The sequence below is a fragment of the Haliotis asinina genome, chromosome 14 (assembly GCF_037392515.1).
Source record: "Haliotis asinina isolate JCU_RB_2024 chromosome 14, JCU_Hal_asi_v2, whole genome shotgun sequence".
NCBI lineage: Eukaryota > Metazoa > Mollusca > Gastropoda > Lepetellida > Haliotidae > Haliotis > Haliotis asinina.
This window is the reverse complement of record NC_090293.1, coordinates 23,637,915-23,656,534: the sequence shown is the minus strand read 5'-3', so window position 1 is coordinate 23,656,534 and position 18,620 is coordinate 23,637,915. Positions and strand designations below refer to the sequence as shown.

The window sequence follows — 18,620 nt, the reverse complement described above, 5'->3', positions numbered from 1 at the left end:
AACACAGCAATGGCTCCACGGAACATCCAGGAGACTGTGGCCTTTGGGGGAGGTTCCGTTATGGTATGGGGGTGCATTTCCATGAACTGCAAGTTGGATATCATTACCATCCGTGGCAACCTTAACGGTGTTCGTTACCAACAGGAGGTTCTTGACAGGGCTGTGGTACCTCATTTTGAGAACCATCCTCTGGCAACGAGACCCATATTTATGGACGACAATGCTAGACCTCACAGGGCGCATGCTGTAAATGATTTTTTGCGGCAAAATGCAATTGACAGAATTCCATGGCCTGCCATGAGCCCTGACCTCAACCCCATTGAACATTTGTGGGACTTTATTGGCCGTCGTGTGAGGCAGAGAGACCCACCAGTCCATAATCTCAACGAATTGACGGCTGCCCTGCATGAGGAGTGGAACAGGATCCCCCAGAATCAGATCCGGAGACTCATCCAAGGAATGAGGAGGCGTCTGGAATCGGTGGTGCGTGCGCAGGGAGGACACACTAGATATTGATGAAAGTCGGTGTGCAGACTCTCAGATGACTGTTCTTTCTTTCCATGTGACATTTGTGTTAATACACCTGACAACAACGTCTGTGGATGAATAGTAAATTGTGTCCATTTTTTCATGAATTTAAGACAGTTTTAAGAATTTGGATTTCGTTGCAATAAAGCAAAGTCTTGATACTTTTTCCCTTTAAGTTGTTTGTCAGAGATCGTCTGTTGAATAAAAAAGTGTCAAACTATATCAACCCGGCATATTTTGATTGTCAGAACACTTCAAAGTTGCTCCAATAGAAAAAATTGGGGTGTTGCTTGATTAATTTCCAGGTGTATATAATCTATTTTTGGGACAAACCATGGACAAAACCTTCAGGGCTTTGTTCTTATAACAGTGCTGTGTGCATCATTTAAAAGGACGTTTGAGCAAAACAAGGACATAGGGAAACATTATTGTGTTGTTTCGGCTCAAATATTTCTTAAAACTGGTGACTTTGAGACATCTGAATTTGATGAAATACTGTCAGAGATTCACTGTGGAATTTCGTTAAAGTTAGGATATGTGGCAATTTAGTCAGTAGTATCGATGATGGGGCCTCATTATAACGATTACCGGTACGAAAACAATTTAATCTTTTTGATCTCCGTAAAATAAATGTCTTGCAGAATGGCAATGTTGAAAGATAATAATTATTGTTTACTTGGTGATGGAACAGGTTACCGGTCGCTTATAATACCTATAAATACGAGCATAGCAGGATTATTTACTTTTGAGGAGATAAGTTGGATCAAAACACATCTGGCACAAGGTCAATTATCGTGATTCAAGTATCGTTGGTGATTTGGTTTTCAACGCAAGAAGTGGAAGAACGTTGTTTCAGTCATTTCACACGGTAATTTATCAAAGTCCACTAAGAAACGACTTTTTAAAAGCGCATTTATCTTCATTTTTGACCACCAGTAACATAATGCGCCAACGACATGATTCAACTTTTCTCAGTAAATTTTATTGGGATTTGTATATTAAACATGTCCAAGAATACAGTTTGCGCTGACATGGCGCATGCTTCTACTTGTCGAAGGTCACGTATGACTAAGAGTTTATTCACTAATTAACATGGCCTGGGCCTACTTGCACAAATCGATCTTAGCGTTTTGACTTAATCCCATGCTGGAGAATGGGAGTTACAATCATTGTAGCGGTAAGATCGCTTTGTGCAAGTGGGCCCTGGACAATGCACAACGATGTGTTTCGCACTGCGTGGGATGTGTACAATACGGCACTTCGTCAGTTCTTCTTGATTCCTTCTTTTACAGTGGGTTAGCGTAGTGGTTAAACGCAGAAGAACCGGATTCAGTCCCCGACATGGGGACGCTCACATTGTGTAACCGATTTCTAGTGTGACGTGGTATTGCTGGAATATTGTTAAAATCGGCGTCTCACTCACTCATCATGTACTTTAGATATTTTATATATTTAGTTTTAAACAAACAAATTTTACTTGTATGTGAGCTAATCACACGGTTCCACTCCGGGAGAGTTTCATTTAATATTTTAAGAGAATGTGTCATGATAGCATGAATGTGTTCGTCCGTCCGTCCGTCCTTCCATCCGTCCAACTCAAAAACCGTTCAATATTTTTAGACCAAAATTGATAGATACAGTAATCTCAAGCTATGGTGGTGCCTTTTGCTATTTACAGATTTTTTTCCCATGGAAATGCGTTACCATTGGTCTTAGTCAAATGGTGAGGTGGGCTCGTTTCCGAAGTATAACTCAAAAACCGTTCAGTATTTTTCTGCAATACTTGGTAGATATATCAGACAGAATCTAAAGTGGGACCTTTTGCTATTTACAGGTTTTTGTGGCTTATGATTTTCTTGGTTTCCATGGAAACAATTCAGACTTAGTCTCAAAATAAAGGGATGGGCATCGTTTCCGGAGCAGAACTCAAAAACCTCCTAACATCTGTCAGTAAAACATTCCAGATATGTGTAGCAAACCTCAAAGTGGCGCCTTTTGCTACGCGGTTTTGTGATTTATCATTTTCTTGGTTTCCAGAAACAGTTCGGACCATTGTCTCAAAATGGAGGGACGGGCTTCGCTTCCGGAGCATAACTCAAAAACTATTTAATATCAAATATTAACTACCAAATATTACACATAGACATTTTGTGAAGGTCATGTTCAATCAAATCAAATTGATTAAAGATATTAGTGCTGTGTTGACACACTTGGTCAGCGGCATATTCTTCATGTTCCCATAATTTTATGATAATTTTATTAATGTACAACGTTGGCCATTCTTTAATTAGCATCAAATCCTGTGGTAACTACATGGCTATGACAAAAAATCTCTGCGTTTGGAGCGAGAACATTTGGAGAAACTCTCTACAGGCTATATACAAAGGGAAATAACTCCTTATCATAACATGCCTGTCACAAAAGTATTTCGGATACTCCAGTATTCCGCAGTGGGCAGCAACGTAACATGACAATTTCATTTGGAATGGCACAGCTCCGGAAACGGTTTCAGTAAGGTCCTTTGGGTTACGTCTATCGTTACTGTTGTTTATTAACGCAGGCTACGATAGGTGTGCGCTACGATTGTTTGGAGGAACGGAACCAAGTGTAACGATTTGTATTAAGGGCTCCTGACTAACGTTTACGTTTTGTGGAAGTTGGTGTGATAGATTCTGGAATCTCTGTAACAAAGACTAAGTATGTCAGTTTCGGTAACACAAAAGATTTCTATGTCCAAGAGATTCGATATTATGGAAAGCGCCCTTAAAATCATAATCTTCATATCTGTCCGGACTTCTGTTTTTGTGACGCAGAGTTGAGTGGAATTTTTGTTGGGATGTTTGGCGAAAAATTCCTGTTACATTACACAGAAGTACCGTAAAAGATCATCAAGTGACACGTGCACTGCTGACCCCTGAAGAGCCGAATTAGAATTCTTCAGCAATTCCATCCTAATATGTCCTTAGAGGCAGCAAACAGGATCGGGTAGTCAGGCTTGCTGACATGGTTAGTGTCGAAGTATATCAATTTCTTAGATTGATGTTCATGATGTTGATCACTGGATTGTACATACTACTAAATGCAGCGTTAAAAACAAACAAACAAACAAATCGTTCTTCGAACGTCGTTATTCTCTCCTTCTCGTTCATCATGATATCAGGTCCAAATGCACTAGTACGATATGTTCCTGCGTTGTTTCAGATGAAGAGCTGACTTGCATCAGGAATACAGGGATAGGTCACTCGCTTGCTTTCTTTACCATTTGTACTAATTAACATGTACCTCGTCATGATCCAGTGAACACAGTGACTTGGCTCGTTCCTAGTGCAACTTCAGTTGCGTTTACCAGAACTTCAGCCAGTTTATTGTATCAGTCGGAATGTACAATGAATGAATGAATGAATGAATGAATTATAGTAAGAATTAAGAGCAAAAATTATGTGAATGAATGAAAAAAAGATTCTGAAAAAGAATAAAAGAAAGAAGTACATATAGGCCAGGAGCATTAGACACAAACAGTGGGTAACATTGGAAAAATAGTAGAAAGCTGAATTTTTCAGGAAAGCTTCAGAGCATCATCGCCATGTGCAAAGTATAAATCTGACCAAACGCACAAGCATCAAATGTGTTGGTATCGTGCCTTTTTTATTGTCTTATGTATGTGTGGTGGTAAAAGTAATATATTTAGATTCCTTGTGAGGTGAGCTTTCATTTGATATGTCACATGGCATTTTATTGACAAAATATACGTGTGTATAATCATTGTAATGATTTTGGCGGCCATCTTGAAATTGGCGGCCATTTTGAAAATGACATAAGGTAGAATTAGCAGAACTTTGTACTTTGCACATGACAATGATGTTCTGAAGCTTTCCTGAAAAATTCAGCTTTCTACTATTTTTTCCCAATGTCATGTCTAATGCTCCTGGCCAAATATGTGAATGAATGAAAGAATCAATGATACACTGCGGATCAGAACAGATCGGCGAAATGTCATATTTTTCGCACACCTCAATTACACCCTAACAATTTTTTAAGTCATAAAACTGTCCCTATTACTTGCAAATACCTTTCAACTAAAGATATGTTTTCCTTCTAAAAATTGTGAAAGAAGTTTTTATCGGCACAATTTATTCTATCTTCGCGGTGAATCGAGAATAGAAGCCAGTGAGCTATAACATACCGACTTGAAACTTTACTACAAATTACTGTCCTAATACGGATACTAATACCAATTATTTGACTCTAACTAAAGTGACAAAATAGTTAACCTGTCTTCTACAGGTAGGGTTTCAGTTGTTACAATACTCAGCGAACTTAATCACCAAAATAAACCGGGCTCAACCTTAAATACTACGCTGCCACCATATTGGCTACACTGGTTACGTACGTAACCCGAGACACACGTTTTCCAGGAGTTTCTTCTCCCCCTCTATATAGGCTCCCTGCTTGCATTTGCAGTTTTGTGAGAGGGTGCTGTTGGATGACACTGGTTTGTTTGTCGCCGACTTCAGCAATATTCAGCTTTCTGAAAATATACAGTATATTGATTGTCATCATGAACGTCGATTATTGGTATGACGATATGCATCAGTGAACCTGGAAATTCTGAAAAGAGTGTCCCGTTAGTCGGATTTTACAACAGGCATGCGTCCACAGGGGCTATATTACGGTATATATTGTTCCTGTCCCTTTTTATGGTACTAATACCCCATTAGGGACAATAAATACCTTGATAGTAGTTTTTAGCGTTACAAGGCCCAGTGCATGTGTCGCTGAAGAAAGACTTTAAGGAACGAATAAGCTCACATTTTTGTACTCTTTTAACCACTCCATATGAAAGACTTGCGGTTAGTCTTAAACAGAATGTCATTTTTAACCTCCCCTCCAAAAAAACCCAAAACAACAAATAAATAAAAAAATAAAAAAAGGGAAACAACAAAAACCGAAAACAAACAAAAAGAAAACAACAACAAAATATAAAAGAAAGAAAAAATAGAGAAAAACTTGTGGTTATTTCACACCAAGCGATAAAATGTTGCTAAAAAGCCGTCTGTTTCTCTCCCTCACGCCAACGAAACCACAGACAGCTTACGTAAGTCTGTCGTCAGAGAACCGGAAGTGACGTAATATGAAGAACGATTTCCAGTTAGTTGAGTACAAATTTTAATGGTTTCTCGAGGTCAAGGAAGATACATGTATGCCGATTCGTTCTGTTGCCGTCAGTTGCTCCCAGGGGTCGGATGATGATGTGCACAAATGCCCTCTGGATCCCGCATTTCGTGACAAATGAGGTATGTTTGTGTGTGCAAAGCGAACGTTGTGGAGGCCTGGAACAACATCTTTCCTGTGTTCGGATCACTTCACAGAAGACTGTTTTGATCGTTCATTTGGACTAAAATAAAGAGATGGGAATACACTTGCGTTCGTCGTCTAGTGAAATGGGCACTGCCCTCGATCTACATGAACTTGAACCGTCGTTCCGGACGTGTTCCCGAACTCCACATGGATTTTACTGACAAGAGGAAGCGATCGGCATCCGAGAACTGAGAAAGGAAAAGCATGAGTAAGTCGTCCTTTGATTTCTCCCTGATGGTTTTACATTGTCTACCGTAATCGAGGAGAAGTGGTTTCTCTAACATATATACCGTCAATGATGGATAATTACAATGTATATGATCATTTGATGAAGCTACATAACAACAACTGAAGCGCACGTAAAATCAATTTAATGGCAGTAACTATAAGTAGATGATTAACCCATTATATTTTCGTCGGCCTGGTGGCCGTGCGGTACAGCGTCTGCCTACGAATCTGCAGGTTGTAATTCTAATCTCGTCAGGGAAATCATTTGCGCTTTGACACGATACCCACCTCCCTTTTTAGAAACAGTCGTGTTAAAAGTTGTGTCAAGTAGAATCCTTTTGGACACCAATTAAATACATCTCTTACTACAATAGTGGAGGACTTTATTGATGTTTTAACTTGATGAAAACAAACCGTAATCGCATTTATTCTCGACGCGAATGGTCGCGAACATATGTATCCGCCTGTCTGAGTATACGTGCTATTTATTATTTGTTTGTTTTCACCGAGTTACAACTGAAAACTACGTTTTAGTCGTAGTAAAATATGATATTTTCATGATCAAAAGCATTTTCCTTGACACAACTTCTATTATTTTTACCATTGAAGCGGCAAATATTGTTTAATCATATTAAGTATGTTGTTTATGTTTTGTCTATCAGACTCTCAAACACCTGCTTGATCAAGTGAAAGAAAGCCTTCCTCATACAGATACTGACAGTCACCGGTCAAACATCACTTCCACACAATCACGCTTACCAGGGACATTAATATCATGCCAAACAGTCAGTGTTACTTTGATATTTAGACAGACATGCATTTATTGTAATGCACGTTTTCTTACAAGGACTTCAGGAATGAAATAAAGAACCCGTTTAAACAAGTTTTTTACCTGTTATGCATCTTGATGCATGGTGGAAATATGATATTAATATCGATGTATTATTATGTTGACATTGTAAGCTTTTATTACCCATCTTGTTCTCATCCTTGCTTGTGATGTAAATACAGATAGTTAATTCCTATTCTAATTTGCTGTCTCTAGACATCACAGTTCCCCTTTCATTATTACAATTTTCGTCTGAACGCTGTCGGGATGATTGCGGCTCGAGAAACAAGTGGAACAAAATATGGAATGTCTTCTTGAAGTCTGCTGCTGCTGGTGTAGCCGACTCACCTCAGAGGTAAAAACATTTCTCAGAGTATGTTGTGATTCATGTCCATATTTATAACCCAGCGCTTAGATATAGTATCAAGGGAGCAAGAATGACAAAAATACCCCCAGAAAACGGAGCCCCTTGAAGTACTGGTCTTCAGTAGCCCATGCTTGTCGTGAAAGGCGACTAACATGTGTCGTGAAAGGCGACTAACATGTGTCGTGAAAGGCGACTAACATGTGTCGTAAAGGCGACTAACATGTGTCGTGAAAGGCGACTAACATGTGTCGTGAAAGGCGACTAACAGGTGTCGCAACAGGAGACTAACGGGTGTCGTAAAAGGCGACTAACAGGATCGGGTGGTGAGGCTCCAGTACTTGGGTGACACGTTATCGTATCCCAGTCGTGTGGTTCGATGTTCATGCTGTTGACCACTAGATTGTCTCAGCGCGATCATTCACAGGTCGCCGCCATTTATCTTAAATATTGCTGAAAGCGGCGTTAAGCAACAGCCAACCTAGCCAAAACCAGAAGCTGGGTTTATTTGTTTTTCTGTGAATGCTATAGATCTGTGACTTTTTTACTGGTTAATGGTTATCCGAGGTTTAACGTCAGTCTCCAGCTTATTTAGCTGCATGTATTTACATATTGATAATGTCCCGAGGCAGTCAAGGAATAGGTGTTTACACTGTAGGAAACATTGTTGAACCAAGCTGTTAATTGGGTCTTTTCTCATGACAGCATTTACGCGCTCAAAGACCAAACATGGATTGATTGTTATAAGAAAGGGTTACAGACTACGGGCGACTTCTTTCTATTTGCAGAAGAGAATTCCACTCGACTATTGATAATATTCCTATTATTTTTTACCTTTAGGATACAAGTAGCATATATATATTATTGGTGTCTTCGGTTAATCAAAGCATTTCATAAGACTGGTGATTCTAGTGATTCGATTGGCGCCCGTACACGTGATTATGAAGACAGCGCCTTCGTATTTAATATGTCTAAACAAAAATTGTTCATGCTACTAATCACTCGATTATTGTCTTTTCCAGACATGACTATAAACAGGCCGCTGATATAGCTGCAATACTGCTGAGTGCAGCTCAAACATTATACAAACAAGAGAGTTAAACCACACACACACACAAGCGCATGCAAACATCTATCATGGAGAGTCAAAAGCTGACCGAGACCCGTCCTGTTTCGCAACCTAGTCTTTTTACCAGTCCAGAATGTTGAGACCAACTCACTGAACTGGCTATATAAATATCAGTCAGTTGTATATGATGCGTCTAATCACGCATATATTACAAACACGTTGTACAACGTGCTCTGACAAGAGAAATCTGGAAATTGTGGAAATCTCAAAACAAGGCTCGGCCGCTGTAAATTATAGTGGTCTTGTACGTCCTTGACATTATACCAATCACAGTATAAGCGCAAAACACACAAGTAACAGATGTAACCAGTCAGCCACTTGAATCGGAATCTCAGTCTGGGACGTCTTAGGTAACGTCACACTGCCTTCTCGGCATAAAATATGGAAATACGATATAAAATCCGTTTAAAATTAACCTTAATTAACAAAATAATCTTAGGAAATCAGGAATTGGATCGTCGTTTAACCATAGTTGCTTGTAGTGTCTTTTTTTCAATTTCACGCGAGAAAATTCGAATCGGCAGGAAAGTAGTAATTTGTCTGAATTTGTTAACGAGACTGATGTTTTGGTTTGCTCAGGCGTTTACCGCTGAGGTGACAAACTCGGACACTGGTAGGGTACTGACCAGCAGGGATTCGAAACCACAGTCCTTTGTTTCTGGCGTGCCCAAGGGACGCCACTCTCCACAACAAATTGTGATGCCTTGAACGACCGGGCCACTCGCATTATTTTAGGAGAAATAAGCATCTCATGCCTTAGTGAATATATTACTGAAAGAACGCAAGAGTTAAAAATAACTTTTTATTACAAATATGGTGAAACGTGACTAGTTTCACAGATGTTATGTGTGCTTATATCACTGTTGCCATGAAACCGTTGTTTCTGCGTTTGGTCGTCCGTAGCGTTATAAAAGAATTGTGGGTACAATGTGTAAAGCCCATTTTCTGGTGTCCCCCGCCGTGATGTTGCTGGAATATTGCTAAAAATGGCGTAAAACTTAACTCACTCGCTCACTCTCTATTAAAGAATTGAACGTAACATCAGTGAAGAGTGTCGTCAAACTTGCTTACCGTGTTTTACTGCACAAATATACACGAATGAAATGCATGATAAATAAATGACTTACGGAAAACTCATGCAAAATTATAAATTTCATACTTGTGTAAGTCGAATGATATACTTCCGCGTGTGATAGTACCTATATTTTTGGTAAAAGTTGTCGACAGTGTTATAAACGAGACAAAATATATTGAAGAAATTTCACAAAATTAGTCAAATCCAAATAATTATTATTTTATATAGTGTAGAATATGTGCTTGAGCTACCAGTGTCACCGCGCATTTGCCGGAATTACCTCGAGTTAGCTGGTATGTCGTTCAGCTGTCTTGAGTCACATGGTGTCTCGTTCAGCTGTCTTGAATCACATGGTGTCTCGTTCAGCTGCCTTGAGTCACATGGCGTCTCGTTCAGCTGTCTTGAGTTACATGGTGTCTCGTTCAGCTGCCTTGAGTTACACGGTGTCTCGTTAAGCTGTCTTGAGTCACATGGTGTCTCGTTCAGCTGTCTTGAGTCACATGTAGTCTCGTACAGCTGCCTCGAGTCACATGGTGTCTCGTTAAGCTGCCTTGAGTTACATGGTGTCTCGTTCAGCTGCCTTGAGTCACATGGTGTCTCGTTCAGCTGCCTTGAGTTACATGGTGTCTCGTTCAGCTGCCTTGAGTTACATGGTGTCTCGTTCAGCTGCCTTGAGTTACATGGTGTCTCGTTCAGCTGCCTTGAGTTACATGGTGTCTCGTTCAGCTGCCTTGAGTTACATGGTGTCTCGTTCAGCTGCCTTGAGTTACATGGTGTCTCGTTAAGCTGCCTTGAGTTACATGGTGTCTCGTTCAGCTGCCTTGAGTTACATGGTGTCTCGTTCAGCTGCCTTGAGTTACATGGTGTCTCGTTCAGCTGCCTTGAGTTACACGGTGTCTCGTTAAGCTGTCTTGAGTCACATGGTGTCTCGTTCAGCTGTCTTGAGTCACATGTAGTCTCGTTCAGCTGCCTTGAGTCACATGGTGTCTCGTTCAGCTGCCTTGAGTTACATGGTGTCTCGTTCAGCTGCCTTGGGTTACATGGTGTCTCGTTAAGCTGTCTTGAGTCACATGATGTCTCGTTCAACTGCCTTGAGTCACATGGTGTTTCGTTCAGCTGTCTTGAGTCACACGGTGTCTCGTTCAGCTGCCTTGAGTTACATGGTGTCTCGTTCAGCTGCCTTGAGTTACATGGTGTCTCGTTCAGCTGCCTTGAGTTACACGGTGTCTCGTTAAGCTGTCTTGAGTCACATGGTGTCTCGTTCAGCTGTCTTGAGTCACATGTAGTCTCGTTCAGCTGCCTTGAGTCACATGGTGTCTCGTTCAGCTGCCTTGAGTTACATGGTGTCTCGTTCAGCTGCCTTGGGTTACATGGTGTCTCGTTAAGCTGTCTTGAGTCACATGGTGTCTCGTTCAACTGCCTTGAGTCACATGGTGTTTCGTTCAGCTGTCTTGAGTCACACGGTGTCTCGTTCAGCTGCCTTGAGTTACACGGTGTCTCGTTCAGCTGTCTTGAGTCACATGGTGTCTCGTTAAGCTGTCTTGGGTCACATGGTGTCTCGTTCAGCTGCCTTGAGTTACATGGTGTCTCGTTCAGCTGTCTTGAGTCACATGGCGTTTCGTTCAGCTGCCTTGAGTCACATGGTGTCTCGTTCAGCTGTCTTGAGTCAGATGGTGTCTCGTTCAGCTATTACCTGCCTTTTTCAAATGATCATATGATCATTGACCGGTTGAGCGAGTTGATATGCAAAATATTGTCAGAAACATAATCATTCTTGATAGTTCGTTTGAAGTATTCACAAGTCAATGGGTTCGGTGCCGTGGGGCTTAAATTATTGAACATGGATACTGAAGCATTGTTTTTTCAGATTTACAGAAACAAAGACCACAAAACTACTTCAAGGGGGCTGACGAGGAGGTTGATGACTGAGCAAATAAATAACATCCTATAGTAAAGAGTACTGTCATGCAACTTTCAATGTAAATAGAGAGTCTGCATCCGACGCAAACATTCTTCTAACAAACGGTCTGTTTAGATATACCGTTATATCCATGTAGATATAAAGGTGCATTCCTTTGTGTTGTGAGAAACAGGATGCAACGGCTAAATTGATTACCTTCCTGCAACCAAACTTGGGAGAATTCGTGTTAAAGTCTAGTTAGAAAAGTAAAGATGGGAGATTCAGAAGCTGAGGAAATCTAGACTTGCTTTAGTTTGGTCTGGAAGGAAGACGGGAGCGGATGGGAAAATTCAGTTCAAGGGGCTCATAAACACACTAATCTCTACTCTGACCTTGACCTTGACCTTTCGCCATTGGATATCAAAATGCGGCTGATGAAAGTGTTCAAATGAAGGATGCCTCAAATTTGTTACCAGTTTATCTCGTTCGAATCCCTGACACTCCTAGGTTTGGTTCATCTATTAATCATTTAATTAGTGAGTGATTTGTACCCTCATGTTTGTTTGTTGTTTATCGCCGGGGACCTTCCCAGCTGGGATACGATGACATGTTTCAACCAAGTCATCGAGCCTGACCCCTCGATCCCGTTAGTCACCTGCCTCTTACGACAGGCATTGGTTACTGAAGATCAATTTTAACCAGGATCTTCTCCGGCTTCCAATTATCAACAACATGAGCATTGATCTACACTATTGGTGTAGTGATGACCCCTCGATCCCGTTTGTCGCCTGTCTCTTACGACAGACATTGGTTACTGAAGATCAGTTCTAACCAGGATCTTCTCGGGCTCCCAGTATCAATAACATGAGCATTGATCTACACTATTGGTGTAGTGATGACCCCTCGATCCCGTTAGTCGACTGCCTCTTACGACAAGCGTTTATTACTGAAGATCATGTCATATAAAAACGTTTATATGACGACGTCAGAATTTCTCCTTAGTATACATTACATCCCCCAAATGTTGAAATGACGCCGATGTCGTTCAGATCTACTCATTACATTTAGTATTTACTTTATACTTACTTCTGTATTGATACTTTAGTATCAGTATTTACAGTCATCGATATCTCGTAAAAGGAATCTATATAAACAGTACGCCATCAATAAGTCGATGTCCCCTACATTATAGCACTTGTTCCATGTCCAGTGTTATATTTTTAAGCACAGATGATCAGGTGACTTGTATTTCCCTTTCACTATGTAAGCGCGTCTCGTTTCACGTGCGACATCGACCTGTTGTTGAGCTGAGTCATCGACTTGCATTGACTTTACATGTGTTCATCTGACTAGAGCCGTCTTCACTACATGATAGTCTCTAACAGCAACAATGAAATAGTGGAAGGTTGCTAACCAAAGGGGGTGAAAAAATGTATTATTTTCATTTTCTTTCAGTTATTATATCAAAAACTTATAAATGATCCCAACCCATTTATATCTGACTTACGATGGGCCATAGCTACGTGAAAGCAGTCTAAATCGGATAATCAGTAGTCTATATATAGTATAATTTAGGGAGGCGGCGGCTTTGTGTGAGAGTGAGTTTAGTTTTACGCCGCTTCCAGTAATATTCCTGAAATATCACGGCGAGAGACACCAGAATTGGGCTTCACACATTGTACCCATGTGTGAATGGAACCCTCATTCCGGCATGACCAGCTGACGTTTTAACCACTTGGCTACCCCTCCGACCCTTGAAAGAAGAAGGCCCGAACTGATGAAGCGTAGACGTATGCAGCAGATGAAAACCAACGGTATGGTCATAGCCATAAATCAAACAAAGCGCACCTGAGAGTCCATCCAGTAACAGGGCATCCTGGTGCATCTAAGGGATGCAACTCTGTATGTTCAATTTCTCTGCAGGACTATTCAGGTCGTAGAATTCGGTTAGTATTTAAAAACTGCGAACTGTTGAACCTAGACTCATGTACAATGACCAATTGCAGTTACTATAGATTTCTTGTTTGTCTTCTTGCAAATTGCAGCGTCAGAGACGACGAAGAGCTTAAGCTGAATTCGAACGTTCTAATAGACTTACTTGATAATTGGTAACCCTATATCAGTGGGAGCAAGTGCAAACATTGTCATCTGAATGGAAACGACGAAGTCTTCCTCACATCCATGAAAAAAAAAACACACACACCAAAAGCTGCACACAATGGTGTTGTTGATTTCAGTGTTGAACAAAAATAATTGGATATCAATAAGTTAAATGACTCGATGTGAAACCTACAAACAACAAAGGAGTGCGACATATTTAAAAACTGTGTTCCATGGTAACTGTATATACAAATCTGTCTACATCATTACCGGGGAATCACAATACCGACAGTTCAGATTCAAAGGCAGTGTAATATAAAAGCAGCGATGAAAACAATAATGGCAATGTTGGTAATACTCTCCCCGCTGCTTCATTCTTCAAGGTTCCAAAATACACGGGGTGAAAACAGATCTTCATACACATACAGGTCCTCATGTAACGTCAGAAATGGGTGGGAGTGGCCTAGCGGTTAAGGCGTTCGCTGGTCTCGCCGAAAACCCGAGTTCGATTCCCCACTAGTGAACAAGGTGTGAAGCCCATTTCTTTTGTTCCCCACCGTGATGTTGCTGGAAGTGGTTTAAAATAATTCTTACTCTTTCTTGTAACGTCTGATGTAATGTGTTTTGTAACTACAAAAAAAGTTCTCGGACTTTTCTGTAATATTCCTTGTTCGACTCTGCGGGGAGGGACCATGTGAGTGTAGCAGTTGGGGTACCTAACGGTCAGCCTAGATATAGCATCCCAGCTACCCCTACCTTTGTTATCAGAAACAATGTAAAAGATTTGAATGACTGACAGATTGGCACTGACACATAACACATGAGCAACTGTCCATGAATTGCTATCAGATAGTGAAGACAAGGTAGTGTGCATTAACGGTGACACCGGTCCTAAACAGTAAAATGCTTGTCAACTGTTCACAATGTGAACGTATGTTACACGTCAAATAATGGATATGATTTTCACTGTTGTGTCAATTTTGGAAATGTGTTTGTGAAACTTTTGCCAAAGCGTCATGTGACCTTTTAAAAGTCTCAGTATAGAGAGCATGCTCCTTTTTACCTGAACAAGAAACCATCAATAGTTTTAGGTTTTGTAACAATGCACGATATGTAGCGAAAGTTGGCTACTAAAAAGTCATTGCTCTTGTAGGAAACATTGTGGAACGTTTGTAGTAATTCTGAATCTTTATGAAGAGATCTAAACATGAAACACAGTCTTCTTTTAAGGCCCTGTCTACCTCTCATGGGATTAAAAAGAATAAAAAGTGAGGCCTGAAGTGAATTTTATGGTGGAATCTAATTTTCTACTGTGCCCGGACGTTCTCAGAAACAATCTGCACCAAACGAGTCAACCCGACTACCAATCACAGATCAAAATTTTCCATCCATGCAGGATCTAATCAAGGCCAGTCAAGAAAAACCCTATATCCTTTGTCCATCTGCCTTCATGGCCGATATCAGATATGAGAACACGTATCAGTGACGTCACAACACTGTACATCAAACTCTTCAATTGTACAACACTCATATATCCCTCATGTGTACATTCTCAGTGACCATAATGTTACGTATCACATGCTTGATGTGGAATCCTATTGCAATAACGATGTGAAAATGTTTCTCTGCATACCAGCCTCTAAGTGCCACTTATATGTTATGTATACTACACCTTACTGATACTGAGTATCAATGACCCGATTGATTTTTATTATAATCAAATTATCAATGTCGTCTTTTAGGCGTTATTATGTGGTTTGAACTGACCTTGTGATGTGCCCTCAATGGTCTGTTATTCCCCCAAATCCAAAGTAACACATGCTGGCGTGAAATGTTCAACGTTTAATCACTGGCATGCGTTGCTTTGGAATATTGCTCCAAATTCACCTGGAAACTCATGATATAGCTAAATCTTTGTCACAATACGGTCAAACGTCCTCATTCACCCTTCCACCAACACACCCACTCAACATTCCACCCACTCCACCCACTGACTGGAATTAGGTAAACCAAGGCTCGTCTTGGTCCAGGCACTTCCCCATCTCTTTGCTGTCCGAGAAAACTCCGAATGTTCTCGAAGTTTAAAATATCCTTTAGTCTGAGGATGCCTAGGTGTTAAGTATGCCTAATCTCTTTTGTCCAAGAGGAATATTTTAGGAGTAGACAATCAGTGTTATTTGCTATCTTTTGTAATGGCTGTTATACGACTGACACCTTTTCTGGTATTACTTTGTTCGCACTTAATGACATCACGATCTCACGAGTACATTCACTTGAGTGCTCATATTGTTTGTATAAACACTAGCGGATCTCACACAGGAGGAAACCTACTAACCAAAGCTGTCGATGACAGTGGTCTTAGTGCATCGACAATTTCTAAGTAGAAATAAAAGGACACAGTTCAAAGACCTCTCGCTATGGACTATATCAAGGTGAAAGGATAAGAGAAACATTAACCTTAAAAAAAACCAAACAAATATTCCTTTCGGATTTCCCGTCACCTTTATTACGGGGGCCATGAGGGTAGTCTGGTGGTTAAAGCGTCCGCTCGTCACTCCCAAGATTAGGGTTTGATTCCCATCATGGGTACAGTGTGTGAAACCCATTGCTTGTGTTCCCTACCGTGATGTTGCTGAAATATTGCTAAAAGCAGCGTAAAACAAAACTCACTTACTCTAACAATGGAATAGCAAGGTACCAATAATTGAAAACTGCAGTGGTCGCATTTGTTCGGAGCTGATGCTTCCTTCTGATCTTCCAATGGAAAGTATCGACTCTTAGTATTAACAGCAACTCTTTAGAGAAACAACAAATTGAATACATAAATAAATAGATAAAAAATGTAGTGATTCTACTCACATATCTTTCTGGGAATACGCACCTCGACCTTCTGGAAAGCTGTAACAAACAGGGTTTGCCACTCATTTGTTCCAGTTCAATGAGTCGACTTTCATATGTTCAGTATGGAATTTCTAGTCAGTGACAATGTTTGTGCACTAAATTGATGTGTTTATATCCTGATTATTTTATGTAAATAATATCCTTTGCTTTCTTATGTATATCTCATTTATGAATGTTAAAATTGGATAATTGTTTGTGATGCAATCCAAATTTCCCTTTGGGATAATAAAGAAACTATCTTATCGCAAGAGCCGTAAAACCATCCTCACTAATCGCTACGATGTTTCAGGATAATGCGTAGCAGTATTTTGAGAAATCGTGACGATTCTGAATCATTGAGAAAATAGGCCAATAAGAAATTAACCACTGACGCCTGTATGCTGCCAGTCACACCTTAAGCTAGTACATAATTCAAACATCGTTTGGTTGAACTCTGGTCTATGGAACGATCGGTTGTCTCAAAGTAAGCATGTTTCCATTGTGTTAGTTTTGTCGAACGTCGGATAACTCCAACTATGCCCTTACAACCTTTCAGCTTCGACACAGTGGTGCTTTAATTGCATGTTTCGTCACTCCACACTCACGGAAGCTCAAAGGTTTAATAACATTCACTCGTCACGCTAAGGACCCGGTTTTTATTTCCATATGGGTGAAATGTGTGAGGTCCATTCTACTGTCCCCCGTGATATTGCTGGAATATTGCTAAAAGCAGCGTAAAATCAAACTCACTTACTCATCCAAAGGTTCAATGCCAGTTCAACCATGCTTTTGTTCCCCATCCAGACCAGGCATTTGAAAAATCACATCACTCAAGATTAGCAAAGGTGAAAGTGATGCAAATGCAATCGAGGCTTTAATATCCGACGTCAGGCGAATAAATGATCGACTGAACAGATTCAGCACATAATCACATAATCAATTCTCGTTTTGCAGTAGGGCAATATCTCAGTTTGTCCCAGTAAACAAATATGAAATGCCGATGTTTAGTTGAACACGTGCAAGTCTACACACAGCAATGATACGTTATTGCGTGTACGTTGACTTATAGGGTGTAATTGCATTACCACTGGTAATACATACTTCCCCCATTGTAACATGGCGATGTATACATGGACGTTTCATATAAAGGTCGGCAATGGCCAACTGCTTGTGTTCCGAATGGTATGTTGTCAGCTGAGACAATAACTGTCTTTAAGCAGGGTTAGCAGGTTCAACAGGTTCCGCAAAATAGTTGAAAGGGTCTCGCATATATGCAATGAAATATGAAATGGTGGCATATTTTCCAAGCTGTGGTTCCTTTTGATGATTCGCTTCAGAATGAGAATTTTATTTCTGTTATTAAGACAATGACTGTTTGCATGCAACAATGTGTTCATCATGTGCTTTTCAGGTTTTGCCAATAATGGGCGGTTTTGTAGCCTTGTGGTTAAAGCGTTCGCTCGTCACGCCGTGATACTGCTGGAATATTGCTAAATGCGACGGCAAACATAACTCACTCACTTAATAAATTAAGTGTCAAGACTATATGCAATGAAATGTGTAATGGTGCCATTTTTCGAACTGAGGTCTCTTTTAATAATTTATTTCACGAAACCTATGTTTTGTTACTATGGCAAAGCGCATTTCAGGTTCCCACAGGAATAGTAACATACCATAAAGTCCATAGTTAATTGGTAGCACTGTAGGGACAATCCGCATGGCCCGTTACCCTATAAATACTCTACAACATGGAAAGACGTTAAACAACAATGCGGTCCTAACCCTTTTCAAGGAACAATTCTTTCCGTAGTTTTCTATGCTCGTTGAATCACGAAGAGGGAACAATGCTTGCTACGCATGATCAATGATCAGCTTCCTCGCCGTCCTGGTTATCTGAGGTCCGCACACTGCGACGCTGTGTTGACGTGTTCATGGCAACCTCCGGTAACACCAGGCTGGATATGCTGTTGTCGACGTTACTCGCCCCGTCAATGACGCTCAGAAAGTACCGCATTAACACTAAATATTTCATGTATGTTCATTAATCCATATTTTATGTACTGACCTTTAGTAAAAGGCAATAAACGTATGATAAACAAAGGGTGTGCGGGGATGGGTAGTTGGGGGTAGGGAGTGTTGAGGAGGTGTACGGAGTGGGGAAATTAGTGGCATATGGTTGAGTAGGTGAGCTCAAACACCGGTTTTCCAAGTTATTGCCTGATTGCATTA

General features: G+C 40.5%; 1 protein-coding gene across 1 annotated transcript; it reads right to left on the bottom strand.

Moving 5' to 3' along the window:
- Nucleotides 1-9,787: 9,787 nt before the first annotated feature.
- Nucleotides 9,788-11,825, bottom strand: LOC137260716 (putative uncharacterized protein DDB_G0290521). Its single transcript, XM_067798300.1, has 3 exons — nt 11,804-11,825; nt 11,628-11,631; nt 9,788-11,171 (listed from the first exon to the last, which is right to left on the bottom strand). Exons 1-3 carry the CDS (start codon nt 11,823-11,825, stop codon nt 9,788-9,790), a joined length of 1,410 nt encoding a protein of 469 aa, XP_067654401.1.
- Nucleotides 11,826-18,620: the final 6,795 nt, after the last annotated feature.

Bases quoted from the DNA above. Each gene is read 5' to 3' on its own strand.
- LOC137260716 (XM_067798300.1), bottom strand. From the start codon at position 11,825: ATGGCGAAAGGTCAAGGTCAAG.